Genomic DNA, 16,559 nt, shown 5'->3' with positions numbered 1-16,559 from the left:
ACATGGACGTCCATAGTTACGACATGCCCTCGCCCTGGAAATCTCGCCGCCCTCGCGAGTTGTCCCCGTCCTAGGAAATATCGTCGTCTTGCGTTCGCCGCCCCAAAACCTCGGCCCCTCCCCATCCCCCTAGAGAGAGACGCTAGCGAGCACCGTGTGGATTTCTCCTTACAGGCGGTTGCCTGAGAGGTCGAGCACGCGGAGGTGGTGCAACACTCAGATCGCGGGATGGAGAGCGTATGGGATGGAAGGGCGAGCACACGAAACCCCCTCCCCACGTTGTAGAGGAAAGTGCGGGGTGTTGACTCTCGTGGTTAGGAGGAGGCGTCGTGACCTTGACATGATAATAGATTGTTAGGGCCACTCATCAAATATTATTACATGCCGCTGCAACGCACGGTCACTCTACTAGTGTATACACATATAAGGAGATGAGATGGGTCTTTATATTAGCTTTCGCTTAGAAGAAGGTGACAACCAATTAAGAAATCGCCAGTTAGCTGTGCCGAGCAAGCACCGACGACTCCATCCATGCTGCATCATCATACTAGTGCCATATCTCGTTTCGAATTAAAGTCGACTATTTAAACTACTGTAATTATAATTTATTAAAACAAAAACACTATGAAAATAGTAGAAAACTATAGGAATTAAAGTGTATCGGTGGGAGGAAAAGAAAGACAGGCAAAACGAAGGCGAGTGTTTTACTGGCTGATTTACTGCCGCCGCCGCAGCGCACGGCCGTCGGTCTCGAGCTCAACTCACTCAACAGTGTGCCCGCGGGTTTGCACAGCCTGCATGCTCTCGCGCAGGGCAATTGGGCAAATCCAAACCTACCCCGCTCGCTCAACCCTTCATCATTCCTTGCTTCCTCCAGTCCCTGCCCTCCTCCCTCCATCGCCCCGTTCCATCCCCTTTCCCTTCCCTTTCACGAGATCCCCATCCGGCCATCCCCACCTCTGACCGCACCTCCCATGCCGCACTAGTTCACCCGCCCACTCCCCACCCAACACACGCCGCCCAGCGAGATCCAGAGCCGACCGGTCGCCGGCCCTCGCCCTCCGCCCCCTCCGCAGGTGCTCGGCGGAATGTCCCACCGCCAGCCGGCGCCAATGCCGGACACCCTCTCGGACGCCTTCGCCGCCGCGGTGCTCCTCTCCTCCACCGACAAGCCGGACACGCTGCCCCCGGGGAGGCTCTCGCCAGTCTCCCCGCTCCCGCACTCCTCCTCCAAGCACGGGCACCAGCACCCTCACCCCACCCCGAGCTCCTCCTCGGGCTCCTCTGGCTCCGTCTCCCGGTCCCTACTCGCGCCCGCCTCCAGCCTCGCCTCGCGCCGGAGCCACTCCGGCGAGATCCCGCTCCCCTCCGACGCGCCCCCACGCGGGACCGCGCGCCCGGGTCACCGCCGCACCGGCTCCGGCCCCCTCATCTTCACATCCGGCGCGTGCTCCAGCTCCGCCACCTCGCCGCTCACCAACGCGCTCCCCGCGGGCAACATCTGCCCCTCCGGCCGCCTCGCCAAGCCGCTCCCCTCCTCCTGCTCCGCCGCTACTCCGCCACCCCCGCCCCGCGCCTCCCGCCACGACGTGCTCGGCTCCGGGACCGCCAACTACGGCCACGGGAGCATCGTCCGCTCCCGCGCCGCCACCGACGATGACGCGGTCCTCAGGCGCGCCATGTCGGCCGCCGACCCCGAGGAGCTCAAGAGGGCCGGGAACGACCAGTACAGAAAGGGCTGCTTCGAGGAGGCCCTCAGGCTCTACGACCGCGCCCTCGCCCTCTGCCCCGACAATGCCGCGTGCCGGGGCAACCGCGCCGCCGCTCTCATTGGCCTCCACCGCCTTGGCGAGGCCGTCAAGGAGTGCGAGGAGGCGCTCCGGATTGATCCATCCTACGGCCGCGCGCACCACCGCCTCGCGTCCCTGCATATAAGGTGAATGGATTGCTTGGGCCTTGGGCTGGCCGGTACAGAGATCGCTTCTCAGATCTCAGGCAACTTCTCTTGTACAGAATGGGCTTGCTTTGCTCCGCTCATCTCATCCTCAGCTAAAGAAAAATACTCAACCACAACGTATCTCAAGTTCGAATCTAATCATTGCTATTTTTAGCAGAGCTTTGCGAAAACGGTCACGCGGTATGTTGCTTCAATATTGGTTGCTCATGGATTTAAGACTATGTCATGTCAGCTTGGTAGAGCTCCATCTGATTCTGATTCTCTATGGAAGCCGATTTCTGAGAAGAGTGATTCTGTTTGATTCTTTAGCATAAACTCTCAAAATCACGAAGGAGAATCACTTCCCAGAATCAGGAGAAAGTGTTTTTTTTCCAGCTCCCAGCTCTTAGTTTATTTCAGAGAATCACTTCGTAGAATCAGCATAGAATCACTTATATGTGAAAAAAACTGTCTGGCAGAGCTCCTACTCGTTTCAGCAGAGAATCAGCTCTGAGAGCTCCGCCAAAGGGGGCCTTCCACATTAGGCTCAATGTTTTTGTTAGTACGACCATACTTTAGAGTGCTACTAGGCTTCCATGTGGAACCGGGTTCATTTGTCTATCGAACACTGCCTTGTGTGTTGCTCTCCATTTCCTTCATAGCTCAGGATTAGTGGCTTTTCTTCTTTCCAGATAACTAGTAATTGCTTGTTTGGTATAAAACCACAAATAGTAAACTTATAGACGGACACTTTGGTCCTATTTTCTAGTCCTTCTTACCTTTTTCCCCTCATGTTCAGTATAGTGTTAGATGTGGATTCGTTGGTGCATTATTGTTGATCCTTTGTACTGGTTTCATGTGTTGGGCTAGCAGACTAGGTGATTCTTGAATTATTGGCTCGTACCAGTTTATTTTATCTGAAATACTGAACTGCAGGCTAGGACACATTGAGGATGCTCTGAAGCACCTGTCACTTGCAATCCCACAGCCTGACCTCCTAGAGTTGCACAAATTGCAAACAGTGGAGAAGCACTTTGGGAGATGTCTGGATGCGCGAAAGGCTGGTGACTGGAAGAGTGTGCTAAGAGAAAGTGATGCTGCTATTGCGGCTGGGGCTGACTCCTCTGCTCTGGTTAGATTCTATCCTTCTCCTAACTAGATATTGGCTAGCTGACTTTTAGTTCAAATGTTCAATGATATACACTTACCTAATTTGCACTTTCAGCTCTTGGCTGCTAGAGCAGAAGCCCTTTTCCGTCTCAATTTACTTGATGAGGCTGATGTTGCAATCTCTAGTGCCTCCAAATTGAATTATACATCTTCATGCTCCCCAGACACCAAATTTTGCGGGTTTATTGCCAACGCCTACCTCTTTTATGTACATGCCCAAGTTGACATGGCATTAGGAAGGTAATTCAGTTACTTTCTCTATTTACTGGTACATACACACAAATAAGTTAACTGGTAATATGCTTCTATTCTTTCCACCTGAATGAAGGGAAAAAGGCTGCGCTACCAAGTTATATCATGTCTTTGGAGCTCTTTATTTTTTTATCTTTTTCTGCTGCAGCGAACTGTAGTCAAATAACACTTTTGTTCCTTTGAGCTGTGCTCTCAGGGTTAACAGAGAAGCTCAACAGCCTTAAATCAAAAGTATTTTGAGTTATCAGCTTGACAGTAGTGAACATTTTGCAGGTTTGACCATGCGGTGTCCTCCATAGATAAGGCTAGAATAATAGATCCAGGAAACACTGAAGTGATAACCATGCATAACAAAGTGAAATCTGTGGCCAGAGCACGATCTCTAGGGAACGAGCTCTTCAATTCTGGAAAATTTTCAGAAGCTTGCGTTGCTTATGGTGAAGGGCTGAAACAACACCCTGTGAATAAAGTCCTGTACTGTAATAGGGCAGCTTGTAGGTTCAAACTTGAACAGTGGGAGAAGTCAATTGAGGACTGTAATGAAGCTCTCAAGATTCAACCTAATTATACCAAGGCTTTGCTCAGGCGGGCAGCATCTTATGGCAAGGTGGCATATTTTGTTCTTCAACCCTTTCTGTTCTTTAATCCCTTTTTCCTGATTTAGAGTTTTGGAAACTTAAAATCAACTTCATTTATTGCTCTTTTGGTGGTTAGATGGAGCGATGGGCAGAATCTGTGAAGGATTATGAGATTCTCAGAAAAGAACTTCCAAGTGACACGGAGGTTGCTGAGGCCTATTTCCACGCACAGATTGCTCTCAAGTCATCTCGTGGTGAGGAGGTATCCAACATGAAGTTTGGAGGAGAGGTTGAAGCAATTATTGGAATGGAACAATTCCAGTTGGCTACATCTTTGTCAGGTTAGTCTTATAGCCTGTGATATTCCGTTGTTCGCCGCACAACAGCTCCGTGGTCCTGCCAGTACCTGGTGGGGAAACTTTATGGCTATTCAACCTGACAACCATCAAGTCACCTGGAACGAGTTTAAAGCAGCTTTCCGTGAACACTACATCCCTGAAGGAGTGCTGCACATGAAACAAGAGGAGTTTATGAAACATTATTTCATAATATTGATTCATGTCTTGTTTTTTGTTGATACTGCAGGCAAGATTCATAGAAATCTTATGTTTCCTGTAGTGGCCCAAACTGTTGAAAGATCATTTTTAATTACGTGCATAGATACATTTTTCCTAAAACACTATCAATTTCTTTAGTTCTGGTAGCAAAGAAGGAAACCAACTAATGAAGTAGTATCAGCAAGAATCGATACAGAGAATGGTGTTTGCATTAGGTGCTCAAGTTCTGAACTGCTCACCCAACCAAATGTTACCAGAATCTAACCGAGCTGACCTGGAAGCCTGTTAGTTTTGGCTAATCTCTGGACGATGCAAAAGTTGGGGTCCTTTAGCTAGTCGTGAATTCATGATAGGTAGTGCAACTGTTCCACACAAGCACCCACTCTATTTTGTCCCTGGTTTTTTAGATTTACCTTGATGCAAATAACATAATCATGTCTGACCAGTGACCACACAAGCACCCTCCTCTGTTTTCTTCTTTTTTTTCTTTAGATTTTGTCGATGCACATAACATAATACTACCTCCGTTCTTGAATATTTGTCACCCGCTAGTTCATTTTTAAACTAAAATGCGACAAATAAAAAAGAACGGAGGGAGTAATATCTTCATCACTCAAGGATAGGCATTAGGCAGTCCCATATAACTGTTTTAGTTAACATGGATTTCCAAATGTTCTGCTTCCTCTGCTGCTTGTTCCTTGCACATGCAGCCGCTGATGTTGACTTGCAGATGAGTAATAATTGAACAGAGCAATAGTACGTCAATCTTGACCTTTTCTGATATAGGCATGAGGTTGTACCACCGGGTTGGCAGCACTTGTTACTGTTTTCTGACGTGCAAAGCAATCTTCACATGACTTGTGTTTTCCTATCATTGTACTATTAATGCCGGTTGGAACTTGGAAGTACATAATTTGGTTACTCTTTTGCCTTTTACTATCTGGTCACTTGCTCCCTGTCAGTTTTGTGCCCTTGCTGTAACAGTAGTTCTTAGTTTTTTTTATTTTACATTTGATATGTCTTATTGGTTTATATGAAACAGGTGTTTCGGTCATCCATTTCATGGCAGCTTCAAATCAGCAGTGCTGCAAGATTTCTCCATTTGTTAACACGCTCTGTACCAGATACCCATCCGTTAACTTCCTCAAGGTAACTAACACCGTTACATGGCCATCCACGTCACCACCCCTTGTCTGTCCTACAGTAACATGCTGCCATTTTTTGTCTTCACTCCAGGTCGATGTGAACGAGAGCCCTGCTGTTGCACGCGCCGAAAACGTGAGGACAGTTCCAACATTCAAAATCTACAAAAACGGCATTAGAGTCAAAGAGATGATCTGCCCCAGCCAACAGCTGCTGGAATATTCAGTGAGGCATTACGGGATTTAGGCCACGAAGCCGATGACTTGATGTTACCTTCCGCCTCCAGCTTCTCTGGAGCGAGCACAGGCTTTAGCCGGAGCAGAACCAGTCAAGTTCATCTTGATGAGGGGTAAGCATGAGAATGGAAAAGCGAAGAGCAACTCTTCCCCAGCATTTTCAACCCCACAGCCCACCCCCATTCTCCATTTGTTGATTACATACCTACTCGATTTATTCATTTAATCTATCTCGTCCGTACATCATTGTTGCAAAATTTCTGTAGAACCCCCAAAAAACATCTCCTGATTCATGTGAAGAATGACTGTAAATTTTTACTTCCATGTTTACCAGACAACTGAGGAAAAAAGGTATAGATTGCATTTTTTTTGTACTATCTAAATCCATTCTTTTAGGGTGTGTTTGGTTGCGGGACAGATAGGACAGGGTCGTCACCTGACGTCCTCTCTCGTCCCTCCAATTTTGATGGACAACAGGGGACAATACTGGATAGTCCTGTTCCAACCCTTGATCCAGAAACAAACAACCTAATTTGAGGGATCATCCCGTCCTGTCATTGCAACCAAACACACTCTTATACGGGAGGCAAAGGCTCCCTTCGTCTTCTACGATCTGGTTCTGCCGTTCTGGGATTGCTCCCTACATCTGAGGACCGTCGACCGGTTAGTTCGTTGTTCTCTACTTCTCTGCACCTTTGGCACCCCACCCACACGTGGGCCATGTGGCCGACATGTCAACTTGGAGAGACAAGGCGTGTTGTGTTGAGGCTGGTTGCTTTGGCATCCCCTCTCCCTCCAGATGGAGATGGGCATACTGTCCCCATCCCCCATGCCCACATGCGGACTCTCAGTCCGGCCGCACTTCTTTAGCTGTTCCATTTCTTTCTTTATCCCCTGACCCCTCTCTGTGCTTTGTGCTCTGAGGTTTGTAACCTCTTCCTTTATCTTTTGTTTTAAACTTTGTTACACTTCTCTATCTAATATATAAAGTACTAGTTTTGATGATTCCACGGCCGTCGTGTGTCATCTTCTCCTTTCCCGCTTTATACAAAAATATAGAAAAACTATACACAAGTGAAATTTCAAACCTTGATTATTAGATCCACATTCACATCCACCTAACCGATAACATTATATTTATTTTTTGTATTTTATTAAAAATAAAATCTACCGTGTAATATATAAATACCCTAACCATGCACGGGTATCTGGCTAGCCTTTCAATAAATTCTAGCAGGGGCTTTGCTCCTCATGTTCTCTAATAAAATAAAATAAAATAAAGAACTGGGACTGATTTGAACCCATCCAAAGAACACCTGATATCATGAAATGCTCCGTCCACCTCACATCCACGATCCACACACGCGCACAAGTGTCGTTCAAAGCACTATGGTTGCACCGTCTCAGCAGCTGTGAGTCCTGTGACCGAGTTTCATCATCGTTAGACAGAGTGACAGACATGCACTGAGATCACGTAATTCAACATTGATGTAATACATACATGCACTGAGAGCATGCAATTCAGCATCGATTTACATCGACAAGCTTGGCAAGAAACTAGATTATTATTGTCAGGAAGGAGAAGGCGGGAGCTGCGACTGCGTCATGAAGCGAGAAGGCGGGGACTGCGACTACGCCATCGAGTGAACCCAGCCAGGAGATGAATATCGGCCCAAGATGCAGTAACCATTCGCGGGCTGGGAATGTGAGGGTATGCGGCCCATAATGAGTCTCATCACGATTATTGTAAACACTTACTTCATCCTCAAGTTGAACTCGCCTCCTTCTCTATTTCCCTTCGTTCTAGCGTTGACTAGAATTTTTTTGTTACTTAACCACATATTTCCTATTGAAAAGAAAACCATGAACTTGATGGATATGTAAGTTATCTGACACACTTGCAAATCTGATCAGCTACTACTGGGCAAATAAAAGATGGTGAATCGACTCATCTTCAGTACAAAACAAACAGGATACATCACCTAGCACCCTCGTTTTGCAATGTTATCACGGGTAAGGATTTTATTCCGAGAAATGGTGGCTTGTTTGTTTCTCTCTGCTTACGTGTTCCTTCGTCCTTCAACGGCACCTGGAATTCTTTAGCCCTTGTTCGTTTGTGTCGGATTGATGGGGTAGAACGATTCCTAGCCGGATTGTTTCTCTAATTTATATAAACTTTGATTAACTGGAACGATTCCGGATGCAATCCGACGTAAACGAACAAGGCCTTAACGATCCACGACACAGCCCCACGCCAAAGTCACATCATGCCAAGAAACGAACGGACGCAAAACTCCACCATTTTTAGTTACGAGTTACCCTTCCAGTTCCAGTTCCAGTCCCAACACCGTCACACTCTCACACTAGTAGTAGGGAGTACTACGTACAGCATTCGTTTAATTACCACAGCTAGCAAGCTCACAGGCCAGCCACATTGTTGGCGCCACTACAGTTGTATGAGCTGCGGCTGCCGATGGACGGACGACGAGCTTCAACCACCGGCGTTCGGATCAGAGGAGCCTGGGGCTGGTGTAGGGCCCGTTGAGGATGCTGTCGGCGATGGCGTGGTAGGCGGCCTCCGTCAGGTGCACGCCGTCCCAGTTGGCGTACGCCGACGGGTCCGCGCACACGCTGGACCCCCGCACGCCGCAGCTCGCCTTCGGGTTGAAGTTGTACGGCCCGCCGCCGCCGCAGCACGTCCGCAGCGGCCCCTGCGTGAACCCTGCAATCCATCATCCAGACACACAGAGTAGCTTCGTTTAGAACCGTCCTCGTTCCATCTCAGTGCGTGGCCGATCAGGTTGCTATATCCGCACATGTACAAGACCACCGGATCCTGGATCTGTCTTGTGGCGGAAATTAGAGGCCAGCAGTTGGCAAAAAAACAACATCGTTCTCGTTGGTCTTTCGGAGCAAGAAAAGACATCGTTTTCATTTCCCCTGTATGGCTCTGGCTATATGTAAGACAGAACAGATCACGATTTGACCAAAACCAACCCAATGCTTTCAAATCTGACCGAATTTATAGTACAAAAAAATACTGGCATTTATAATAATATAGATTAACATATTGTTAGATTTCCTATGGAGTATACTTCTGTAATAATCCGATTTGGGGACATAAATATGAATACTATTCACTGTAAATTTGGTTCAATCTGGACAGTAGTTGCATTCTTTTTTTTGGATGGAGGGAGACAGCGAGTAGAAGATTATCTTGTGTCAAGAAAAAAAAGGAACATATTTGATTCACTGACAGTGCCATCTACTGGAGCTAGGCAAGGGAACCTCAAATCGATTTACTGGTGTGTGTGTGCCAAATAAATGCTCATAAGAACAAGATGAACCAGCTCAAGATGCCAGTACACTTGTGCAACCTCAACAACAGCATTTCTGGATGTGCTCTAACACTAACACCCATTTGAATGTTAGTAAGGAGTACTATATAGAGGCAGAGACGGAGAATCCAGTGTCCAGAATACTCCAGATTTTACCTGAATGTCTAGGTCAATATAGTCTACAAGAAATGGATTTTAGCACTCCAGTGGAAAGATCTTCTTCTTGTTCTTCTTCTTCTTGCAAGCTCGGCAGGTGCTCTGACCTTTCGTTAAGAACAGAAAAGGGCAGGGTTACCAATTACAGTAACCGCGGCTCAAGGGTCAAGATCCAATTTTTCAGTCTCACATCCATGCGGCGTTAGCCACTGCAGTCTGAAGATGAGTAGAGGACTGGCCAAAAGGAGCAGCACATGGCTTTCGATGTAGCACACAAAAGCAAGCAATAAGCAAAGACGTAGCGCCCTTTTCTGGAAAGGAGATGGCCGAACAGGTGACCTGGTTTTGTAGCTAGACTAGATCCCCGACCCTTTCATTTTCTGAAAGAGCCATGCAATCTGAGCTCCAATTGGACGGCAGATCGTGGCGGGGCCATGGTCAACCATGTTTAGGTCATGTTTGGTTTCAATTAGTCCTAGAACTAAACTTTAGTCCTAAAACTAAACTTTAGTCCCTACATGTTTGGTTTTAGAGACTAAACATATTCTAAAGTCATTAAATACATTGTCCAAAGACTCAAATACCCTTAGAATATACTCATAATTAGTTATCCATACAAAAAGGTAAGGGCAACATGATAATTATGAGCTTTTAGTCTCTTTTAGCACCTATGTGAAGGACTAAAGACTAAATTATTTTAGTCCACATTTTAGTCCTAGTGTTTGGCAAAAAAGGGACTAAATGAGACTAAAAACTAGAGACTAATCTTTAGTCCCTCTAACAAACACCCCCTTAGTGTAGCCGAGAGCAGTGGCCGTTCCGTGTCACCTTCAGCCTAGCCGAGATCAGTTAAGCGACGGACGCGTTTGATCTGATGCCGAATCGGAGGGGTGGGGGGAAGGCTCGGGACCTGGATCATGAGGGAAGGGGCAGTTGGGCGATCGCACTCACCGAACTGCTTGGGGTTCTTGGCGAAGGACATGGCGGCGCCGTAGTAGTCGGCGTACATGATCCTCGCCTGCGGGTACTTCGCCCGGAGCGCCCGCAGTTTCCGCTGGAGCACAGCGTTGTGGTGCTGCGCGAAGTCGTTGTACGTCCTGAGGCAACCGGCGGCGTCGTAGTCGCTGCCGTTGCGGCCCGGGTGCAGGGTCAGGTACGCCGACGAGCAGCCCATGGGCAGGTTCCCCGGCACCACCAGGTGCGTGGCGCCGGCCTTGATCAGCCTCTGCAGTCGCGATCGCGAGCGAGTAACGTTAACGGGCAGAGAGAAGAGAGATTCCCGAATTGTTTAGTGCGAGAGCGAGGGAGAGATGCAGTAAACAAATGGAGAGGATAGGTTCGGTGGTGACCTCGGTGGCATCGGTGACCGCGGCGGCGACCGTGGGGACGTAGGTCTTGGCGTCGTCCAGGGTCTTGCCCTTGAAGAAGGCGTAGTTGTAGTCGTTCCCCCCGATCTCTCCGACCAGGAAGAGGGACTTGCTGAAGTACTCCTTGCACTCTGTTTGCCTCGTTCACTCAGATTTCAGAGCAGAGGCAAAAAAAATTGCAAAAAGAAAAATGTCGGATTTGAGCGACGGACCTTTCGGTGAGCTGCAGAGCGACGGCTTGAGCTGCTCGAACCAGCCGAGCTGGACGCTGAGGGACAGGTTGGTCCAGAGCTTGTCGGACGCGCCGATCTCCTGGAAGAAGGGCGGATCCATGGCGGTGGCGCCGCCGACGGCGAAGTTGACGCCCCGGCGCAGGTCCTTGCCGCGGGACTGCAGGTACGGCTGCAGCAGCGGCAGGCCGAACGCTTGCGCTGCGGCGAGGTGGCGTTCGCGTCAGAGACGGAAATGCACCGAGAAGAAGAGGAGGAGGAGGAGGAGGAGGAGGAGGACGACGCGCGCACGCACAAACGCACCTAGGAAGTCGACGACGAGGCGGCCGTCGGAGCAGCGGCCGGTGGAGCGGTGGAAGTAGGTGATGCCGTAGGGGTAGCGGCCGACGATGTGGTTGGAGAGCGGGCTGGACACGAGCAGGTTGCCGGTGTCGGTGAGCGAGTCGCCGAAGCTGAACATGGAGGTGTAGTTCTGCTGCCCGCATTGCGCGAGGGGGCAGCAGAGCAGGACGGCGGCGAGCGCCGGCAGCAGCAGGCTGGCGTGGCCCGTCATGGGAATGTGCTGGATGGTCACACTGATTGATGTGGTAGGCAGGCAGCCGGCACAGGAGGTGGACGGAGACGGACAGGGGAGCGGTGGCGCTTCCGCGTCGCGAGCTTGCCACGACCCGATGTGCGATGGGGCTCTCAGTAATGGCGGATTGCCTGAGATTGTAGGTGGGGGATAAATGCCATGCCGGCCGAGTGCAAATCTGAGGGCCTGTTTGGTTGACTGGTTGGCTGAGGCTGTTTCGTATCTAGTGAGCCTGGCTCTGACTGGTCTGACTAGACACATGCAACTTCTTGTGTTTGGTTGTCTGCATGCAATCAGTCTGTTTTATGAGAGATGTTGTTTGGTTGCTGGTATGAATATTTGTTGTATGAGTTAAAAATGTTATTAAATAAATGAAAATTATATTAGTAGACAGTAATTATATGTTAAAATTATTTAATAGACACTAACTACATGTTAATAAACACTAATTATATACTAATCTTAATCACGTAATTTTTTTATTTAAAATATACATAGCATGTGTGGTCTAGTTTCGTTCGTAAAAATATCAGAAACACAGATATGTAATCGGTTCGGTAATTAAATCTTTTAATTACAGGATATAACAAAAAAACCAATAAAACCAACATCTCGATTTACGTGCACGAGTAAACAGCAGACTCGCCCAAGCCTGGCCGCGCGCGTGCGACCGCGCGGAGCGTTCCCGCCGGACCTGGCTCGCGGCGCTTTAAAGTTCGTGCTAGCCTGTCTCTTGCAATACAGCCAACCAAACAAACACTATATTTTGTATATGCAGATACAGTTGCATCTATAGGGAAGACAACCAAACACATGGTGAGTGAATGAGCGAGCAGGAGGAGGTGGTGGGTGGTGGAGGCTGGACTGGACTGGAGGGGGGAAACAGCCAGCCGCACAGCAGCTCGAGCTCGGCTGCTCCAGTACGTCCACAGTAATTGTGCTGGGTCCTCCAGCCCCAAAACCCTTCCTCCTCTTCCCTCCCAAAGGCTCAATTATTCCGGCGGGCCCCGACCACAGCGGTCGACGCGGTGCTCACGCGCGCACCACGTGACAGATCACAGAGTGGTTTCTTCTTCTTCCTATCCTAGTTAGCGAATAAAATCCAGTAGTAAACCTCCCTTGGTCGACAGCCGTCAGCCCGGGCCCTGGGATGTGATGTGTGTGGAGGACGCGACGCACAGCTTTCGAATATCTTATTTCTGGGATGGGCCTTTTCTCCCCCACGCGAGTAGGACCCAGCCACTTCGGGGGATGCGCTGCATGGAGGTGGAGGTCAGTCAGAGCATCTCTGCAGGACGGGGGGCCGAGCCCGATTGCCAGTTGCCATGCAGTCGCAACCGTACCGTCCGTGTACAGCCGCTACGCTACACCGTTAACCTGTCCGCAGCTGTTAGCTTCAAATTTTTTCTCATAAAATAAACGCTACTATGTATCCACGTCAGCAATATTTCCCCTTATATTCATTCTTTCTATAACGGTTTACCTATAAATTATCCTATATATACCTCTACACATAAAATATACATATCAGTCAGAGCATCTCTGCAGAACGGGGCTCGAGCCCGATCGCCATGCAGCAGCAACCGTACCGTCCGTGTACAGCCTAAGATGGCAAAACGGGCTGCCCGGCCCTGGCCCGGTGAAGCCCAGCCCATTTTGGATCCGGTCTGTCAGGCACAGTTAGAAAATGGGCCGAGCTATCTAAACCCTGCGGGCTCAATTCCCTGTCTGAGCCCGGCTCGCAGCGGGCCTAAACGGTCCGAGCCGGGCCGGCCCGTTTAGCACAAAAAAACTAGCTGAAAAGCGGGCCAGTAAGCACGTTTTAGTGCAAAAAGCGGGTTTAACGGGCTTAGAGGTAAACAGGCCGTGCCGGGCTAGCCCACCGTGCCTAGTCTCCTGTCCGAGTCTGGCCCGCTTATTCGTTTCGGGCCAGCCCTAGACCGCATAGAACCGGGCCGTGCCGGGCTCGGACTGGGCCTAAACAGCGGGCTTCGTGCCGGGCTCGCCGGCCTCGTGCTTATTGGCCATCTATAATACCGATTTTTTGTATTTGAGCCCGATTTATGGAAAATATTCACGTTTAGACCCTTGCACGACTAAATGTCAGTTTTGGACCCTTTGCTCGACGCCATTTACCATGGCGCCGAGCTCACACTTCTCGGCGCCATAGATCTTGACGCCGAGCTGTGTGTCGCACTGGCCACAAGGCGTCGACGTGGCTCCGACATGGATCCGAACTCGGCGCCATAGATCTTGGCGGCGAGATCGGTAGTAAAATACCGACACTGCTCTCTCCTTTCTCCCGCTGCTCTCTCCTTTCTCTCCAACTTCCGCCACTGGCCGCTGTTCTCCAACCGCGCCCATCACCGCCCGCCGCCGCCCCGCCGTCCCGATGCCACGGCCCTGTCCCGCCGCGCCGGCCGCCACCACCCCGACGTCCCGAGACCAAGGCGCGGTCCGGAGGCCACCGCCCCGCCGTCCCTGAGAGCACCTAGAGGGGGGTGAATAGGTGATCCTGTAAAACTTGAAACTTAATGCCACAAAACTTGATTAGGAGTTAGCACAAGTAATGCCAAGTGGCTAGAGAGGAGTCTTTGCAAGACACGATAACCACAAGAAGATCAATCACAGATAGACACAGTGGTTTATCTCGTGGTTCGGCCAAGTCCAGCACTTGCCTAGTCCATGTTGTGGCGTCCCAACGGACGAGGGTTGCAATCAACCCCTCTCAAGCGGTCCAAAGACCCACTTGAATACCACGGTGTTTTGCTTTGCTTTTCTATATCCCGTTTGCGAGGAATCTCCACAACTTGGAGCCTCTCGCCCTTACACTTTGATGATCACAAAGAAGCACGGAGTAAGGGAGGGATGAGCAACACACTCAAGACAAGAAATCACAGCAACACCACGCACACAAGTCGCAACAAGAACTCACAACACAACTCAATGAGTTCACAACTCAACTAGAGCTCTAATTGCTATCGCAAGGAATTAAAAGCGCGGAATCGAAGTCTTAGTGCTTAGGAATGCTTAGAGAATGCTTGGTGTTTTCCTCCGTGCGCCTAGGGGTCCCTTTTATAGCCCCAAGGCAGCTAGGAGCCGTTGAGTGCATTCCAGGAAGGCATTTCTTGCCTTCTGTCGCCTGGCGCACCGGACAGTCCGGTGCACCACCGGACACTGTCCGGTGCGGATCTCCTTCCTTATTTGGCAAAGCCGACTGTTGGCGCTTGGGAGCCGTTGGCGCACCGGACAGTCCGGTGCCCCCTTCCGACCGTTGGCTCGGCCACGTGTCTCGCGCGGATCGCGCGGCCGACCGTTGGCCCGGCCGACCGTTGGCTCACCGGACAGTCTGGTGCACACCGGACAATCCGGTGAATTATAGTCGTACGCCGTTAATCACTTCCCGAGAGCAGCAAGTTCGCCTGAGCCAACCTGGCACACCGGACACTGTCCGGTGCACCCAGACTGAGCTGACTTTGGCTGAACAAAGCCATCTTTAATTTCAACTTGATTTTTCCTATTTCCAGCACTTAGACACAATATATTAGTCTCTAAAACAATGTACTAAGTCTAAGAAACATACCTTTATACTTGAATTGCACTTTGTCCACCATTTACACTTAGGCACTTGTGTTGGACTCTAAATCACCAAAATACTTAGAAATGGCCCAAGGGCACATTTTCCTTTCAATCTCCCCCTTTTTGGTGATTTATGCCAACACAACATAAAGCAAGTAGAACAAGTGCAAAATCAATTCAAATAAGAACTCAAAATTGTTTTGATTCAAATTTGACATATATGGATCATTCTTTGCCACCACTTGGTTTGTTTTTGCAAATCAAACTCAATTTCCTATTTCTAAGTCAAACACACATGTTGAAACATAAAGAGAGCTATTTCACGAGAAATTGATCAAGGATTCAAAAACTCCCCCTTTTTCCCATAATTAAGTCTTCTCCCCACAAGAGACCAACTTTTGACAATAAGAGGCAAACAAGAGTATTTTGACAAACAAAAACTCTAACTCTACTATTTTCAAAATTCACAAGTGGTAGCTGATCCATATCTTGCTTTGGCCTTATTTTCTCCCCCTTTGGCATCAAGCACCAAAATGGGATCAATCTTGACCCTTTAACCCCATTGCCTCACCAAAATCTTCAACTAAGAGTAAAAGGCAATAAGAGCATAGAGATGAACTTGGAATAAGTTACTCTTTCATCGGAGTGCAGTGGAAGTCTTGCATGATCCAAGTCCACCTTTTCCCTTTCAATTCACCTTTGAGACTAAGTCAAGCAAACTCAAGCACACAGTTAGTCTCAAAGAGTCAAGTTGTAGCACATCTCCCCCTAAATTTGTGCATCACTTGCAAATGGACTTGTGAGGTCCGGGGAGTGCTTGTACAACTTGAGCACCATAAATAAACAACAAAATGCATTAAGGAATATGATCAAAGGCATAAACACATGTATGCTACAAATCAATCCAAGTTCCACGAATCTAAGACATTTAGCTCACTACGCAGCTTGCAAAAGGTCTGCTCATCTAAAGGCTTGGTAAAGATATCGGCTAGCTGGTTCTCGGAGCTAACATGAAACACTTCGATATCTCCCTTTTGCTGGTGGTCTCTCAAAAAGTGATGTCGGATGTCTATGTGTTTTGTGCGGCTATGTTCAACAGGATTATCCGCCATGCGGATAGCACTCTCATTATCACATAGGAGTGGGACTTTGCTCAAATTGTAGCCAAAGTCCCTGAGGGTTTGCCTCATCCAAAGTAGTTGCGCGCAACACTGTCCTGCGGCAACGTACTCGGCCTCAACAGTGGATAGGGCAACAGAAGTTTGTTTCTTAGAACTCCAGGACACCAGGGACCTTCCTAAGAATTGGCACGTCCCCGATGTACTCTTCCTATCGACCTTACATCCAGCATAGTCGGAGTCTGAATATCCAATCAAGTCAAAGGTAGACCCCTTTGGATACCAGATCGCGAAGCAAGGCGTAGCGACTAAATATCTAAGAATT

At 49.0% G+C, this 16,559-nt stretch overlaps 2 protein-coding genes across 2 annotated transcripts; one reads left to right on the top strand and one right to left on the bottom strand.

The window, feature by feature from the left end:
* The first annotated feature begins 837 nt into the window (after positions 1 to 837).
* Positions 838 to 6,216, top strand: LOC100191407 (TPR repeat-containing thioredoxin TTL1). Its single transcript, NM_001136841.1, has 7 exons — positions 838 to 1,936; positions 2,873 to 3,068; positions 3,162 to 3,346; positions 3,632 to 3,965; positions 4,073 to 4,277; positions 5,536 to 5,642; positions 5,730 to 6,216. Exons 1-7 carry the CDS (start codon positions 1,089 to 1,091, stop codon positions 5,880 to 5,882), a joined length of 2,028 nt encoding a protein of 675 aa, NP_001130313.1. The 5' UTR covers positions 838 to 1,088; the 3' UTR covers positions 5,883 to 6,216.
* Positions 6,217 to 8,156: 1,940 nt separating this feature from the next.
* LOC100282778 (uncharacterized) lies at positions 8,157 to 11,718 on the bottom strand. The gene is made up of 5 exons (NM_001155684.2): positions 11,267 to 11,718; positions 10,946 to 11,164; positions 10,716 to 10,864; positions 10,318 to 10,591; positions 8,157 to 8,594 (listed from the first exon to the last, which is right to left on the bottom strand). The coding sequence occupies exons 1-5, from the start codon at positions 11,514 to 11,516 to the stop codon at positions 8,383 to 8,385; spliced, it is 1,104 nt and encodes a 367-aa protein (NP_001149156.2). The 5' UTR covers positions 11,517 to 11,718; the 3' UTR covers positions 8,157 to 8,382.
* Between the last annotated feature and the right edge of the window lie 4,841 nt (positions 11,719 to 16,559).

The sequence above is a fragment of the Zea mays genome, chromosome 8, assembly GCF_902167145.1.
Source record: "Zea mays cultivar B73 chromosome 8, Zm-B73-REFERENCE-NAM-5.0, whole genome shotgun sequence".
Taxonomy (NCBI): Eukaryota; Viridiplantae; Streptophyta; class Magnoliopsida; order Poales; family Poaceae; genus Zea; species Zea mays.
This window is presented reverse-complemented; position numbering and strand designations above follow the sequence as displayed.

What these genes read in the sequence shown, in the direction of transcription:
- LOC100191407 (NM_001136841.1), top strand. Translation starts at nt 1,089, where the DNA reads ATGTCCCACCGCCAGCCGGCGCCAATGCCGGACACCCTCTCGGACGCC. An exon ending in CTCGCGTCCCTGCATATAAG is followed by an intron (nt 1,937 to 2,872) that starts GTGAATGGATTG and finishes ACTGAACTGCAG; the next exon opens with GCTAGGACACATTGAGGATG. An exon ending in GTTGGCTACATCTTTGTCAG is followed by an intron (nt 4,278 to 5,535) that starts GTTAGTCTTATA and finishes TATATGAAACAG; the next exon opens with GTGTTTCGGTCATCCATTTC.
- LOC100282778 (NM_001155684.2), bottom strand. Translation starts at nt 11,516, where the DNA reads ATGACGGGCCACGCCAGCCTGCTGCTGCCGGCGCTCGCCGCCGTCCTG. An exon ending in CCTCGTCGTCGACTTCCTAG is followed by an intron (nt 11,165 to 11,266) that starts GTGCGTTTGTGC and finishes ACCTCGCCGCAG; the next exon opens with CGCAAGCGTTCGGCCTGCCG. An exon ending in CAAGAACCCCAAGCAGTTCG is followed by an intron (nt 8,595 to 10,317) that starts GTGAGTGCGATC and finishes GATGGATTGCAG; the next exon opens with GGTTCACGCAGGGGCCGCTG.